Source organism: Chanodichthys erythropterus, chromosome 10 (genome assembly GCF_024489055.1).
Source record: "Chanodichthys erythropterus isolate Z2021 chromosome 10, ASM2448905v1, whole genome shotgun sequence".
Taxonomy (NCBI): Eukaryota; Metazoa; Chordata; class Actinopteri; order Cypriniformes; family Xenocyprididae; genus Chanodichthys; species Chanodichthys erythropterus.
This window is the reverse complement of record NC_090230.1, coordinates 2,630,746-2,648,912: the sequence shown is the minus strand read 5'-3', so window position 1 is coordinate 2,648,912 and position 18,167 is coordinate 2,630,746. Positions and strand designations below refer to the sequence as shown.

General features: G+C 37.9%; 1 protein-coding gene across 7 annotated transcripts in view; it reads right to left on the bottom strand.

Moving 5' to 3' along the window:
* LOC137027598 (ephrin type-B receptor 3-like) overlaps nt 1-17,725 on the bottom strand; it is a 47,553-nt gene extending 29,828 nt beyond the window's left edge. For 5 of the 7 annotated variants that reach the window (XM_067395819.1, XM_067395817.1, XM_067395816.1 and 2 more), the window contains exon 1: nt 17,187-17,725. In XM_067395819.1, coding sequence (XP_067251920.1) covers nt 17,187-17,250 — 64 coding nt within the window. In that variant the 5' untranslated portion in view covers nt 17,251-17,725. The remainder of the gene's footprint in view (nt 1-17,186) is intronic. The other 2 variants (XM_067395813.1, XM_067395815.1) reach the window with 2 other exon arrangements.
* Nucleotides 17,726-18,167: the final 442 nt, after the last annotated feature.

Sequence of the window (18,167 nt, the reverse complement as noted above, 5' to 3'; positions counted from 1 at the left end):
ACTGCTCATCAGTTACTCTGTTGTGGCTAGACAGGACACAAGATGCGTTGAGATGGAGATAAAGCACGATCAGCTATTAATGAGCACTTAAGCTAACACGCTGGCGTATTCTGATACTGAACGTTGATCCAATTACAGATTTCACACTAAACGGGAGCCGTCTGTTAGACTCACATTGCTACAGGAGTACAATCAATTAATGCGTTTGTGTTTCCTCTTGTAGAGGCGAGTTATTGTATGGCCACAAGGCAAACAAGAATGCGTAGGCCTCGTCTGTGTTCATAATTTTAGCTTGGCCTGTTGGTTAGAAAAAACTTAAATGTGTTCTCCAGTAATCAATATCTACCAATGCTTTATTCAAAAGATGTGCACTTTTTGGTTCTCCAATCCTTCCCTCGAAATGTTGCAGCATGATGTTTTTGCACTGATACTTCAGGCATCGTTACACAACATTAATGACAGTGTTTCCTGATCAGACAGCTGTACTTTTATGATGCATTATGTGTTTTTTGTGGCTTCCTAGACTTAAACACTAGCATAACGTAATTTATGTGTCAGAACATGTGATACTCCACACGGTCATGTTTCGGCAACTATGCAAAGAAACACAGAAGATTTTGTGAATGAACGCAAATATTTTGAGAGCAAACACAAAGTTGCTCAGGTGAACGCAAAACCTTTGTGACTATGCAAAGTTTCCTAGTGGAACACAAAACTTTAGAGAAAACACAAAAGCATTGAAATATATTTTTTTCTTCTAATTTTATTTATTTATTTATTTTTTATGTCCATATTCACATATCTATAGGTACTTTTTTATATTAACATTTTCTGCATTTTAGAATGCCAGCAAGAACATTAAAACAAATGGAAATATGGAAATTATATAGTTACCATAAAAATGTTAAATCAGCCTAAAATATATTACATTTTTAGGTTCTTCAAAGAAGCCATACTTTGCTAGGGTCTCAACTGCTCTATCTTTCTCTCTTTTTAATGTTTCATTCACACCTTTTCTATCTCTGTCTTCTTTTCCCAAGTGTCTGAGGGTGTATCAGTCAACAGGAAGTGTTTTGACAGGCCGGCACTGATCACAGCCTTCCTTTCCATCCACTTCATTCTCTCTCATTCCCTGCATATCTCTGAAACCCCTTCTCTCTTTTTCTCCCTGTCTATCATGCTCCCCAGGTCTCCATTACTGTCAGCGGGAGGCAGGGCCAGCTAGAATAAATACAGATGACTCAACTAGCCGTTGAAAAATGCAAGTAAGAGTAAACAGGTTTACAGAACACTTGGAAGAGGAGGAGGGACACTTTGACTCCTAAAAGCATCTCATAAAAAGCACTAAGAAAATAATAAAACACATGTTTAAGCCATAAAAGGTCATAGTGATCCGAACCAAGCAAAAGTGCCAATTTGCTTTACACGGAAATGCATTCTATTCAGTCAAAAAAACACCAGTGACTTTATGTTTCTGGTGTCACCCTGATGTCATTTCTCAGATGTGATGAAATGTCAAATTTGATTAACCTTTAGAGATCTTTGCTTTTAGTGAAGTTTAGACATTTTTCTTAAATGTAAAATGAGGTTAAGAATTTTAAACAATATATATACAAACAGTGAGTGGAGAAAATTACAGTTCATGGAGCGTGATGAATCCTGCCATTGGCTGAGCCTAGTGTAAGCACATTGTAACCAACCGTCAAAAACCTCTCCTTCTCCTCAAGCGAAAAAATTAAAAGCACTATAATCATGATAAGTATGTTATCTATGACTATGATTGATTTTCTCGTTCTGGTTGAAATTCAGCTCTGACTGTAATAAACTGCTAGGGATGCAAGTCTGCCAATACTGCTGAAAAAAAAAAAAAAAATCCACGCTCAATAGAGAACTCAATGCATCATTACCCCCAACTCATATTATCATTCAAGCTATGTCCCAAAATCTGGCATACGGTACTGACGGAGAAATTATTTACATAAATCAAAAAGATCCTGAGAGCATTGGAATTTTTCATGTGTTACTATTGAGGCATTTTGTCACAAAGTGAACTGCATCTTTTTACTGAGCAATAACACTGAAAAAGACATAAATGTCCAAATGGAAACCTGAAAGAATCCTGAGAAACCCTGAGAAATGTTCACTCAAGTGAACAAGTGTGACAACAAGCCCCTGTCTCCAGGGAGCCCTGCGTCCTTCCTTTTAAAATCGTGGATGTGTTGTGTTTGGAAATATTTTTGTATTCCCCTCCTGTGTTTTGTAATCCAAGTCAAAGAACGTGGCAGGAGGCACCGCTGACTTCCTCAGACTTCCATTCCAGGTTCATTATGGAGGTATTTTGGCACTGTGCTGCCCACTGGCCTTGCCTGTCAGCAACGGAGAGGAGTTGTCTGTTGAAGCGGCTGTCCAGGGACTCATCTCCATTCTCCAACAGCCCGTTTGCCGTACTTGCTTCCCTTTGACACGTTCATTATGCCACTGCAGAGGCAGCCAACAGACATGTAGGCTAAATATATGGTAATGTCACGATCCCTAAGGACCACTGGAAGGCATTTGCCATGCTATAACACTAAGGAGGTACTTCAGAGTGTGGCGGATGTTGAAATGCCCCCAAACTCTCATTTTCTCCAACCCCTTTTACCGTACGATAAGATGTTTGTGAAACAACGTCAGGGATGACTTCACAGTTTCTGATCGATAAAGGCACGCACACAATGCGAAACAGTGAACACAAAAATGCACACATGTATGGGTGTTTCTTCAATTATCGTCATTTTTTCAAGATATATTTTTTCCGTATTTTACAATCGAAAGTCTAAGTGTGTGATAAGTGTAAAACTATGCAATATACAAATATAGCCTATGTAAAAGGCATTGAAACTATTGCAAAAATGAGATATTAAAAAAGAAAAGTAGCAAAAATAATCGTTAATGTGACAGTCTAGCAAAAAATTGAATTATGTTATTGTTAACAAAGATAAGCAATCAAAATTAAACATGCCCATATAATTGTATTCATCCTTGCAATCACTCAGAAGGACCTATAACTCTAGTGTATATAAATGTAAAGGCTTTGGTTATAACTTTTTTTTTTTTTTTCTTTACAGTTCTGCTATGAATTAGGTATTGAGATGTACGTCAGGATACAATTACTCCTGATATAGCCATCAGCCAAACATACAATATCATCTTACTATGCAAACATACAAATAATCTCTAATGGCTGTTAAATATGAGATTTCTGCTTTATATCACAAGACAGCTGTTTGTTAGCAGCTACGTTGGACTGATGTAGGCCACATTTCCAGCGTTCCAGTGGCTTTGTAATGTTTCATCGTTTTGTAATGTGTCAAATATACCGTCTGGGGCGGCCAGTGAGGTTGAGATTCCTTTTCATTTCTTGAAAAGAAAACCCAAGCTGTGAGGGCAAGAACCCTGCTAACTTTCCAGTGCTGTCACATATTAGCATTGGCAGCTACTGCTGAAGACATGGGAACAAATCTGTAGCTCAGTTTCGGCTGTCATGCTGCATGCTAATTATCAGGATATGTTGTGGTTTACCTGCTCAAACAAAGAAAACATGTCTAATGGCTCCAGCTACACCGCAGCGTAATAGGAGTTATGTTAAGTTCTATCTTTTTTTACATTTCTTGCTACATGTGACACATTAGCCTGAGGCAGTGCAAGTCTTTTTCGACTACTACCTCTTCTCACGTTAGCTCATTAAGCCCAGAGCCACTCGTTAATGTTTACCTGCCCACTCATTATCTGACACAGGTCAGAGCCGCAACAACAAAGAAAGGTTAGGCAGTTACATACAGGAATGTGCCTGGGTAGGGCTTTTGTGACTGTTTAGCCGACAAATACACACAAAAACAAATACACACCCACACAGATGCTCTGAATATGCTCATTGACTAAAGCATGGTTTGGAACTGTCCTGAGTGAAAGGGACACTATCATTCATGCTTTATTTGAGAACACTCTTCCTGGAAATTTCTGCCCCACTCTGGCACTTTGGAAATGTGTCAATAGCAAAAAGTAGGGTGCAGAAATATGCAAATCTCCAAGCATATTCAGGCACAAGATTTTACCCCATAAAGCATGTTATTAATATTCTACCGCTCAAGCCAGAGGGAACTGATCGGTTGATGGTAATGTTGTTCAGGGACCAATAAAGTTAGCTGATTCAGGTATGTCTTAACTATGTAACATATTAACCTACCTAGGATGTGCCTTTGCTTATTTTTTTCTCTTTGCTTATTTTTTGCAAAACTTTAAAAATATACCTTTACATACAATTCTCTTCAGTTTCTGCTGTGCCACAGCTACGTCACTTGCAGCTGTACATGCATTGTGGTGGCAGAAAAACAACAAGTAACAAGTGGAGGAAAATGTGCAAAATCCACAGAATAAGAAGATAACAATGTCTTGTGCTTTTGGATAATACAAAAACTTAATACAAAGAGTAGTCTTCATTTTTAAAGAATACCGTCGTCAATGACGCCCTTTGATGCTAAATGCAGACATGTATGGTTGCAAGCCACAGACTGGACTGATGAAACCTGCAATGATTAATCTACTATTAAAGCATGGATGTAAAAAATAGATCTACATAATATTCACATACATAGTTCACAGGGGACATAATGTATTAGCTATAATTATCAATAATATTTAAACCTATAACTTTTTACGTAGATAACATTTAAACATGTAGCATATTTAACTTACATTTATGACTTTTTGCTCGCCATTGCAAGTTTACATCTCCCAATTACGACTTTATAACTTACAATTTTGAGTTTATATCACACTTCAGACTTGCAATTCTGTGGAAAAAAGACAAAATAACGAGTTTATATCTCACAATTCTGATTTATCTTGTTAAATACTGAAAAACTCAAAATTCTTTTTTATTCTTTAAGTCCATGGCTTCCATAGATTGCAGAACTATCATTTTCTGCCACCAGATAGGCTCCGCCCACAAAAATGACATCGCTGTTTGCAAAAACTAAATAGGTCTATATTTTTTTTTTCAAACTTTTAGCTCCACTCACCACTCGTCATAACACTGCCACAGTAATATAATAACACTGCCACATTCCAAAATAATAACACTGCCACATTCACATTCATCTGTTTTGGAGAAAACCGGAGAAAACACTGAACATTTCACTTTGATAGTGTTGTAAAACCTGAGAAGAAGAAACATAATATTATTGCAGAAATGTCTCCACAGCCACATTTTTTTTTTTTTTTTTTTTTTCCCAATGAGCTTGGGTTGTAATTGGAGGCTATAGCTTATTATTTCTGTTTACTCCTTGTATCTTCCCATTTGGCTAAAGCAAAGAATGTTGGATACTATTCGCCCCATGCTTATCTGTTAGATCTTTTCAGCCGCGTTCTTAATTGATGCTCAGTTAATTAATCTCACACTTGGCTGCAGTAATAACTTGACGCGTAGACCTCTCTAAATGGTTTTGGCTATTTAACGCACAGATACAGACTGGCTGAGTGTATGGAAGATGGTCATCAGAGTAATTTATTCATGGACTCCACCCCTGAGACTGTTGATTAAAAAAGAAACAACTGCCTGATTAGGACACGTGGTCGTCTAGGTCATTGCCGATCACACAATCATGCACTTAAGTGTTTCACTTACAGCAAATTGACTCACAGATTGTGACAGAAGGTATTAGCGATGGAAGTTCATTTCTGGGCAATTATGCTGGAGAAGGTTGATAGAATGGTTGACATCCAATTCTAGGGTGCCCCATATGGCCAGGGGTTTAGATGTCTCTGAACAATTAAATAAAAGCCTTTATACATTGGAGGGAGACTGTGAATGTTTCAGTAATTGTGCATGCAAGGAAGGGGGCTAGCTATTTGAAAATCTTTGGATATAAATCAGTATACAGTGCAGCTGGCCTGAGAAGGCCACAGTTCCGGGACCATTTATGCCACAACAATCCATCTCCACAGTCCTTGCTGTCCGACCTGGGTCAGTTGCAATACTTCCTGCCGCTTCAAATTATTAACCTAGACTTTATGGGTGTCACTTGCAGCTCTTGACCCCAAACGGAAGGAATGGTGCAATTTCTTTGTATTTAATACCTTACATACAGTGCCATCCATACACCATATATACACCATATTCTATATAGATACACTACGAAACAAGAACTTAACAACTACTTGTATGGGGAAAAAAGGACAAAAACATTATTCAAAATTTCAGTTTTTTACATAATTGTTATCTATTGCTCACGCTCATATTGTTCCATATTTTATTTATTTAATTTTTTGGAGATTGACCCCTTTTATCCACATAGCAGGCATTTAAGTATCATAATATTTGCATAAACAGTAAGTAAATCAGGTGGAAGACAGGTAGGCCAAAGCTGAGGTATGTCTCCAGAGGCTGATTATGGCACAGATGCGCTGATGAAGGGCCAGGGGAGGCTCCGTCTGCCTGCCTGCCTAGAACTGTACTGTCAGGGGCTGACTAATGTATTATTCACCCTTCATTGATGTGTAACTAAAACCAGCGGCTGGGGAGCCTGGGCCACCAATACCCCCCACAGACGGTAAACCCCCGACAGGCTACTGAGCTCCATTGATTTATGGGTCTCAGTAGAGGGCCTGGTGAGAAGGCTGAGGGAGGGGGAAAAGGATGGAGTTAGACATGAGATAGGTCTCATTTTTTTTATTCCAAAATATGCTTTCACATTCTAATTATGTAATATCTAAAACAATTTTAGTTTGAATTTCCTGTTAAAATATCCTTATGCAGTTAAAAATTATTTCACCCATACTTCCCACTCATAATCTAAATAAAATAAAGCATATAAGGTTAGACTGTGGGTGTATCTGAAGACGTGGTGCTAAAATGACACTGCTATCATGTGAAGACAGTGGCTCTGATGGAAGAACTGAGGGAAATGGCCACATGAGATAACAGTTGAATCAACAGGAACTGTGTATGTGGGATGGGAAATGCAGGGCTGCTGCTGCTGGGTATCTGTTTGAAGTGCAGGTGACATGGAAGGTTATAGCAATCTAGAGTCAATCATTGACTGATAAATCAAACACGGTGGCTTTAACAGCGTCTACACTGAACCAATAAAGTCCTTCAGTAAGACGGTGTATTGTACAAACACTGGTTTGCTTCAGTAATGTGCCTGGGAAACCAATGGCACAGATTGAAAAGAGGGCAACAGACTATTACTGGGGAAAAAATTTTTATATGAAAACACCCTTCAATTTATGAAGTACTGTACAGGTGCTAGGAGATGCAATTGTCAGGTATAGAGATAATGAGAAGTCTGGGAATTGTCTGCTGTTGTTCTCTTTCACACACTTGAACACACACACATAGATCCACTAAATCCAGAGAGAGAGAGAGAGAGAGGGAGAGACATGCCGTCACGAAGACTTGGTGGCCTCAACACTAATTACAGACCGGCTAACCACACCTTGACTGCCTGGAACCTACACATGAACTTTTGCATTTCAGGTATGTTACATCTCTTGGTGGTCTCAAAGCAGGATGAGTTCAACATGGGAGCGCTCATCAAAAGAACCACAGGGTGTGCACTGAACCTCAGCATAGATTACTCATAGGAACAAGTCAGCTGTACAGGAGTTCCATCACTGGAGGAGTGACCATATGTATTGGTTTCAACCCTGTATTTACATCTTCCTCAGAAGAGGGATGCATGAATGGACATGTTTCCCCGAGTCTGAACTTCATAACCCGAGGACAGGCGAATAGAGATGCAAAGAAATTACATAAAAAAGAGAGATAAGAATTGGCTCATTTCCTGTCCTTTCTGTATTGAAAAAAATAAAAGTGCCAAAAATGTTTAAGCTAAAATAAGAATCTCTAGATATTACCCTCTCGATATGCTTTAATCGTAAGTGCCTTCGTGTTTATGACACCGCTGCAGTGTCTTGATTAATTAACCATGCACAAAGCTGTGCCCAGTGTTGAACTCTATAGATTAGCCTTAAGTGCTTGCCTACTTAGCTAGCTTCTTCAGATCAAGCTGTCTCAAATTGATGGGAAGATTTATAAAAAAGTAAGAATAGTGACGAAGTGCATGCTTAAGTAAGCAATAAAGAGAAATCTAGTCCTCAAAAAATTTGATTTTGATGATAAGGCAGCATCACCAACCATCTCCTCTTGGCCTGCCATATTGACCAATGGCTGGCTAAATTGAATGGCTAATCATCACCGCCCTTTTAGGTCATTTCCCAGAGGACACGGCAGGGCAAAAGTGGCAATGAAGCTGTTTCACTGTGGTGTATCTCACACCCATGATACAAATATGGCCCCTCAGTTCACCATCCCCATCTGGCCATGGGATATTTTAATTTGTTTCTAGTGCCAGCTCCATTTCACGTCAATATGCTTCCTTTCACACCCCATGAGGGTTTGCATGACGTCAGCATGCCAATTTTGCTCTTGTCCTTAGTTAGAGACCTCTTTTTGACTCTCCTCCATGCAGTACATGGCATTAGGGTGGTTTGAGGCTGCTTTCGTACCTTCATTATTTCACATATGTCATGAGTGGGAATTTACACTCAGATTTTCTTAAAAGCCATGGGCGATGAAGTATCAAGAGACTGAACTTGTCAAATCTATCCTGCAAGAGCTTGACTTACATTGCTTATAGACATACCACTTAGCTCCCATAGGATAACATGACAGAATAGAGTTGTAAGAACACACACACACACATAGTCACAAATCTTATCAATGACTGGATACAACAAAGATTTTGTGGGTAAATAGGCCTTGTCCCCAAGCTTCTGTTCTGCATGGTCCTGTTCTGGGATTCTGATATCACTGAAGGGGTCAGATAACAGATAGGGAAAATAATGCCACAATTAGAATTATCTTCCTGATAAGATACGACCACATAAGGTGCCCAGGGAGAACAGGGAAGAGGGAGGGCTGTAAAAAGGTGGTGGGAAAGTGTAGCAAATAAGTGACAGGGAGCAGAGAGAGGGATGGTAAACAGAGTAGAGAAAGAGGTGCATTGTCTCTACCCTCTCTGTCTGGATAAAGCCCACCTGTTGGGGGAGAGGCCTCTGAACTTCCCACACTTGTTCTCTGGGTTTTCACCAGGTTGTTATCCCTTTTACAGTCGACACGCATCTAGATGCTCTTGTAGCCTTACAAATGAGTATACCAATAAAACGAGTGACAGTTTCAAGATAACTGTTGCAGTATAGGAGATAACTTCTGTCTGTTACACTGGAAAGCAAATTTTTTCCTGCCTCGAGAGCTTCTTTATTCTGTATGCAGACTGTAACCTTCTTTTCTACTTTCCCACTGTCAGGTGGACCTGATTTCAAGTGCAGACTCACGGCTGTCATTGATTGATGCTTGCTGGCTTTTCAGATTCATTAAAAACCCTTGCATATCCCTTGCCTATCAAGATTTTCTTAGACTAGCACTGAAAAAAAAGTGATAGGTAGAAAAATGGACAGAGAGAGAGAAAAGGCAGAAACAATGATCTCCTCTCAGGCATAGCTAGGCAGAGCAAGTCAAATTTAAGATGCAGAGATAGATCCATGGCAGCTGTCCAAGACAGAAGATGAAAACTCTCTGCTCTCGCTGTCCTGAGCTCTACCTCAATTCCCACTGCATTCATAACCCCATCTGACCAGCTCCAGTGTATTTCCATTGTCTCTCCTCTCAGCACCTTTTCAGATGAACTGCTCAACCAATACTGTACCAAGTGCCTTTGGGATACCAGACAATTCTCTCAGTCTTTCTCTGTCTCTTTGTACGCCTATATCCTCATCTCTCCCGTTCAGGTTGAGGGCACTTTAATAACAGACAAGCCACTCATCACGGCTCACAAGTGACTTGGGGGTGCATGGCATACCTTATATCAAGGGGTGTTCAGCCCTGCTCCTGGAGATCTACCCTCCTGCAGAGTTTAGAGCTGTAACTCACCTGTCTGTATTTTTAATCAACCCCAAAACCTTGATAATCTAGTTCAGGTGGGTGTATGGTTAAGGGTTCAATCTAAGTTCTGCAGAAAGATCTCAAGGAGCACGATTGCCTGTCTTATATATAATGCTTCTAATCTTCTCTAGACTTGAGACAAGGCTGGAAAAGGGCAGTTCTGAAGTCGCTGAAGAAACATGTCACTTCATCTACAGGGCTGTTCCTGGGACATGACGAGCGCCCTTTCTCCATGGCAGTTCTGGCCTATGTGAGATACACAAGAAGTTGATGGGAAGATGACTGGACAGATATTATCTTCTAACTCATCGTTTCCTCTATCTTGCCATTCTTCTATAAGTCCTAAAAAGCTGGTAATGAGAGGCTCTCAGAGGCTTGGCACATTTCGAAAGGGCAGTTGCCAGAAAGGCTAAGTGAGAAGGAAGTGTGATCGATCAAGCCTGACAACAAGCCATAAATGAATCAGTCACAGAGATTCATTGAGAATCCCTGATTGGATGTGGATAGTGACCCTGCTGAAACTAGATGTTATAGCAAAAGTTAAAAAGCAGGAGAGGGTACAAGGAATGTTGGGGGAAAATATGCTTATAAGTACAGAAGCAAAATATCTCTTGAATTACATATAACACTGAACAATATCTTAAGTTTATGCTCAAACATGCATGGTAATTCAATAAAAATGTTATCAGCAGAGTGAGATTCCCATCATGTCTTAAAGGAATTCACCAAAGAAAAGTGTGGTAGATGCATACGTGGCACTTTGCTTTGAAAGAATCATGAAAACATGAATCGTCTGATCCACTTCCAAACTCGCAATGCCTTCCGGGACTTTTACGACACGCAACCAACTGTTTTTCACAAGCACCTGCATTTGCACCTTGCCAAAGTGTCACTGCTCTAACCTCGAACACCAAATGGAGAGGTGACAGATCACGTAAGCAGTAAAAGAATTCCTGTCTAACACCAGTTGATTCTGTGATGTCGGCTAAACAAATTACCCTTACATAAGCATACCATGGTAAAAATAGTTTCTGCTAAAATAGTAACTGCACTTACTGTTCATACAATAAACTGTGATAACTTGGTATATTATATTAGCAAATAATAATAATATCCTGTATTACTTTACAAAGATTTTACAATAAGAGTAATTGTTTTCCAAATACAAAATTACACATTTTTGTCAGCAACTATGGTTACCATGGTACATTTGTTGTAAGGGTATATTTACTGCTTATATTTATAAATAAAAAACATTGAGTGAATTCAGCTTTTTTCCTCTTCCTCAAATATCCCCAAATGCAAAAATCAAACCAGTCAGAACTCATTTTTGTAGAAATACACATTAACAAAATGAATGGCTAAGAAAGTCTACAGATGTGTAATTGAACAGCCTGGCTCAAAAGTGCAAATTCTAGTCTAGATTTAACAGAAAGGGTAAAGGGCCAGTGTGCTTTTGGGCCCCTGCCTGGAGCTCCCAGTGTTTGATGTGGAGATTATGAGCATGTTTTAACCATCTAGAGGCCTGGTTTGATTGGTAGCGTGGAGTTTAGAAGCCATCATTAGCCTAACACCCCCCACCCTGTTCGCACATGCCCATATTGCTAATCAAAGCAGACATTTGCACCTAGCATTAGCATTAGCCATTTCCTGCAGGGCTTCTAACATCACACATCCCCCCAATTGAACTGTGGTTGAAAACTAGCACAAATATCTCGGACAGTTACCTTTTTTTTCATTGTGTTGCGCATTATTGTCAGTTCAGTATCATTTAATACCTGATTTTGGTTTATATTTTGGGTTTAAAAGCTAAAATGAGGTTCTGGATTGTGTTCTCTCTCTCTCTTTAATTTTGATGAATTCATATCAAAGAATTCTTCTGCTTTATCAGCAGCATAAACTCATAAACATCGTCCAGCAAAGGATTAAAACACTGCAGCAAAAAGTCTGAAAGCTAACTACTACTTGCCAGACAGCTTCACTATAAAGTAATGGCTGTGGCATTCTTGTAAAAATGTGTTAGTCATTTCTCAGGAGCATAGCAGGACTACATGTGTGTGTCAGATCACATGTTATCTCACTTCCATAGCAAACGCAGCCTATTTCTGCATGCTACTTCTATTCGTGTGTATTTTGACACACTACGTGCATGTAGAAAGATGGAGTTCCCTCTATTATATCTGGTGGTTTGAAAATGAAGCAAATTATTATTTCACTGTATGCAGCTTATATACTGCAACTTATGCAGCAAATAGGTCACACAATTTCCATCTAGTGCTACAATGCTCATGTCCATAAAACCCATCATATAACAGTCATAGACATAACCATGAAAATGACACATTTCAAAACCATTAATGAAACTCTCTGCTGTATTTTTCTCTGATCAAATTGGCTCTGACTGTAAATTCACTGTAGTAAATTCACTGTAAATTCCAAGTCCAAATTTAAAAATCCCTGTAGGTCGGAGAAGGAAAACCATTCAGATGGAAAGAAAAATGTATTGTGCTTGTCATCATGCGACTTTGTTTTGGTATTCTGCGCTGCCTTTTCAATGGCTGTTTTGGTAGCAAATATATTCCCTGCCAGCACCACCCATCTTGCTCCTGACCAACTGAAGACAGAAACCAAGCACCGATGTCTCTTTTTCTCTCAGTCCCTCTTTCTTTCTGCCCGTCTTTAGCTCTCGATTTCTCTCTCTCATTCCGCTTCAGTAGTTGCAGACAGCAACGGGGGGATTTTGGCAGTGTTCAGGCCCAGACACATTCTCTCCTCACACTGTCGTGAGTGTCAAAGACCTATTTTTCTGTAAAGGCCTTTGCGTCAGCTGCCAGGATTGCCCTTTTGAGTGGACACTCCAAAAAGAGTGAATTCTACATTCCAGTCAGCGTCCAGTCCACTTCTTCATCAATTAACAGAGCACTTGGTTAAATATTGGCCTTCAGCACAAGTTATTGCTCCACGCTGGGCTCAGAATGCTGGCAAATTTTACATCCAAAGCATTCCTGAATTCCAAAGGTTATCAGTGCTAATGTTTATAGGTTAGTGATGGGAGCTTACGCGGACCACCAGAGTAAGTGTGCTCATGATGACCCTGCCTAGTTTTCATAGCATCTTTAAGCCTGAGTCTGAGACCCCTTTGAGCTCCTTACGAGAGTCTGAAACAAAGCCAGCGGACATCTGTTCACGCTATCCTCTGTTTAACATATGACCTTTCAATGGCTCTCACACATGACTTATTTATTAATAAAATTCCTTATTTTATATACAGATATTCTATGAAATAAGCTAACGCTATTGTATGTACATTAAATGCAGGCCCACCACCATGAGGTGGACATGTCCCATCCAGTATTATTATTATTATTATTATTATTATTATTAATATATATGGTAACACTTTACAATAAGGTTCATTGGTTAACATTAGTTAACTACATTAGCTAACATGAAATAATAATGAACTGCACTTCTACAGCATTTATTAAACTTTGTTAATGTGAATTTCAACATTTACTAATACATTATTAAAATCTTTTTAACATTAGTTAATACACTGTGAACTAACATGAACAAACAATGAACAACTGTATTTTCATCAACTAACGTTAGTGAAGATTAGTAAACACAGTAACAAATGTATTGCTCATGGTTAGTTCATGTTAGTTAATACATTAACTAATGTTTATATATTAATTTGGGCCCCTTGAATCTTGACTGTTACACTTACAGTATATATGTGAGGTGTGTGTGTGTGTCTGTATGTATATTATATATATATATATATATATATATATATATATATATATATATATATATATATATATATATATATATATATATATATATATATATATATATATAATACAGGCACACACACAAAAAAAAACAACAACAACAAAAAACAATAAATGATTCCCATCATTTTGGCGCCTACCATAAAATAATATATATATATATATATATATATATATATATATATATATATATATATATATATATATATATATATATATATATATATATATATATATTGGCATTTATTATTGCTAATGTTCAGTTTGTCTAATTGAATTAGTTCACTCAGCAGAGTGTAGGTCGTGTGTATGGTGTGAAGAACAGATCAATGCTTTGACCTCTTTTTAAACCTTTTGACCGGAGATTTTACAGATCGATGAAGTCGCATCGATTACTGAAGTCTGGTGTTGCGCTCAACAGCTGTCATAATAATAATCATAATCATAATAATTGCTTTCTGTTTTTAATAATATGTATTACAGTATTATTAAAACATTAACAGAGAGGAAAAAAATATAATAATAATAGCGATGTAGCCTAAATTGGTGTCGTATAGCCTACGCGTAATCTTTGACAACATCTAGAATTTTAGGCTAAATTATATGTTTTATTGGAAAGCAGACTATAATTTATGGGATGTTTTAAGTTTTTCATTATTTATTGTTTGCCATCAGCAGTTCCATTTTAAACGGACCTGTCTTGCGGTGTGATAGATGGTTCTTAAAAGTGCAAACATTCCATTTAGCCTTTCAGATAATGAAAAAAAAAAAATAAATAAAAAAAATAATAGTTTTAATAAAATGTACTCATACTGGTCTATAACATGTCAGCTTACAAGAGCTCACATGTATGAGTGAATTTAATATTTTTCTAAATATAAATAAATGTTTTGCTCACATTGCGCGTTTAGGCCTTTCCTAAAACTCACATTACGACTCTTCAGTGAATACGTCCTGTAATTATTCTCTTGTTTCTCATGTTAATGCTGTTTACCCCCAAAATTAGCCTGTTATTTCGTCAACAAGGGCTACATTTGATTTAGCTGCGTTTACCTTTGAATTACCACTTCAGTTAGACATTGGTGGGCAGATACACGCTCCGAAAAAGCATGAAATGTTCCTACAGGCGTAGGACGTTTGCTTTTAACGACTAAAATACTGTAAATAATATAGTGTATTTTGGGGAAAACAAACATGAATAATGTCAGCTACGTTGATTTATGGGGTCAAATGGTCTTTTCTCGCGTTATCCTGCGAAGGTCTGTTTTACCACATTCCGCTGAGATATGCCTTAAATTACTGTAGTTACCTCAGAGTAAGTATATAGCACAAAATGTGTTTATCACGTGTATGTGCTAAATAATAAGTGCAGTGGGGTAGTGGGAATTAAAACCAGGCCTTAGACTAATTGGACTAGAAGAGAGAGTGTGAGAGAGAGAGAGAGACTTGGAGACTTGTGATTTCACATTCAAACAGAGAGAGACGCGTAACTAATGATTTATACAGGCAACATATCATAGTAGAAATTAGAAATGAAAAAAAAAAAAAGAGATTTTAATGCATGTTGGACAGTTTTTTTTTTTGTTTTTTTTTAATTTAGGCCTATTTTTTTTTTTTTTTTTTTTATTATTATTTTTTTTTTTAAGTTTCGGTAGACTCTTATATGTGGAAATCTCCAGGGAACAAGAAAATGACACGATTCTTGCCAGCGATAAAACTTAAAGTATAAATGTAATTCAAATACACTTTAAATACACTTCAGTATTAACGGACACAAAAGATGGCTCGTACTTACAAGTAAGTTACAACCCTAAACAATATAGGACTACTGAATAGTTGCTGATTAAGTTATTCGTTGTTATCACGTATAACCATAAATTCCATTATAGCCTATCATTAGGCCTATATTTTCAATTAAACATAAAGATACTTGCGTGCAATTAAGGACAGTTAATAGGCTGCTTGATTTTTATTTAGTGACACAAGGAGAACAAACTTAATAGCTAAAGGCCCGTAGCCTTTCATATAAACATGCACTCTTTTTTTTTATAGGTTATCGGCCAAGAACATAAGTTTATTTCAAAAACATATAGACATATCCCATAAAAACATAGCTAAATGAATTGAACTAAACAACCGTATGAACCGTAAACGTTTCCGCATCCGACTTCCACCCACATCACTCATTAAAACATTCAAATAAAATTAAAATAAACAAGTAAAGCAATATATCCTCTTATTTACTGAGTAATAGTGTAGATGGTGTGTAGAAAGTAATAATCCAACATTGAGCAATGAATTGAAATGCTTTTTCATCTAAAAAAGGCTATTTGGGGCTCCAGTTAAACAATAGCATATTTAAAAAAAAAAAAAAAATATCCCCTGTTAACAGTAGGCGATGATACACATTTTATTGAATTATAAGTGCTGTTTTAAGAAGAATCTCACTAGCACTTTCAATGATTTTAAAGAATCCTTCACAAAAGACAAGTCAATGCAGAAATACAATAAGCAATTGTTCGCGATGCCATGCTTGTCGCTAATTGTATGGTTAAAAATAACAATAAAGAAATAAATAAATCGACTTTGTTGTTCTCCCTGAAAATCTATTAAAGCGCCCACTCATTTTCATCTTTATTGGTGTCAAAAGGTCCCCTGGTCTAATGGGGGTCCAGACTTCGAATAATTAATTAAATCAAAAGCCAACTAAACTACCGAACGGAGTCATTTGAAAATAAATGAATCATAATTTTGATTAAAAAGAACACACGCACACACACACACACACGCACGCACACACACACACACACACACACACACACACACACACACACACACACACACACGGTCATAGTTGCTTCAAAATGTGTCTGACATGAGAGCAACAGATACAAAGAGTAGCCAATAAAATATTAATTTAAAAAGCCTAATCTTGGTCAATTTATGCGTTCAATATATCGCCCAAAATTCTTTTCTTTTTTCCCCCCGAAATAAAATGCTCAATTCCCCATGATTCATTTGAAGGAACCTAAAAATGTGTGTCTAACTGACAGATAGCCTGTTCAAGTGGGACTCCCTGTAGATACATTTCCTTTACGAAAGACAGAAACTATTGTCTTGTTAAAAGAAAATAAACAACAATTAAGAGGGAGAAGTTCTGCAGTGTAATTGCATGTGTATTGGTGTCATTCAATAGCCAGATCGATTATCTGGCGCTTTTTAAGAAATATCGGACCAGATGCGTGTGTCTGCATTAATTAATAGCTAATGCATAAAAGTAAAAGCTCGTTATTATTAGTCTATTATAAGCGCAACTCCTATAGACGCGCATCAATAGTATCGACCGGTGACGTGCCTCCCTTGATAAGCACTGCGAGTAAAATATATTTAATAGGCTATCTTACCTTCAACAGCCGAGGACAGAGGCAGCAAAAAGCCGCATAAAAACAGCAAATAATCCATTGTCATAAACCAGAGACTTCGGACATGAAAGTGGAGGAGATTGTAAAATCCTTCAGACCCTCTGTTCAGCTTCTGAGACCCTCTTCTCCAACTTCAGACGTCTTCTGCTCAGCTCTGTTTCCATAAATCAAAATCATCTAAACATACAGATAATTTCAGCAGTGTTTATGTAATCCAATGTGCAAAATATCTAAAGCAGCGCTAAAAGAGGTTTAAAACTCATCCACCGGGTGCTCTTTCTAGCTTATTTTTCATCAGTGGAGAACATGTGTGTCCGTTTATAGATGTCGCACAGTGAAATCCCTACACGGAGAACAGTTGTTTAAATGTCCATTCGTCCTCTAATAACATTCTGTTGTAGTCCAATAATAAAGCGCGTCCCGTAGAATCACCTTATAGCTGCTTTACGCGTAAAATCCCTGAGCGCGTTTCACCTTCTGAGCGCTGACCGTTGCTGCTCCTCTGCCTTTCCATGTGCACTGGAATGAAGATCGGCTTCTCTGAAATCAGGGAAAGAGTGAAAGAAGGAGAGAGAAAGGAGGTGGGGGAGGAGTTACGCTCAGAATCAGCTGTCAGTTATTCTGGTGGTCCCGCCCCCTTGAGAATCTGGCGCAGTTGGCAGGGTGAGAGCGCCGCTCTGCGGGTCTAACAGCTTGCATGTCTTCAAAATCTCTTGTGGAAACGAACAAGCCTAAAATTTTCTTTGGGTAACCTTCTATGTTACATTGTGTATTAATAAACATAGGCCTATTTTTTTTTAATAATCATTACATTATTAGCATTTTTAAGACCGTAAACAAAATGTGTAATTGTGCGATTTTTTTTTTCCCAACAAAACTGGCCAACACAGTAGTAAGTAAAAGTTAAAACTACTTTAATTTGTATTGATTACATGCATAAATATACTGCAAAACGAACAATGT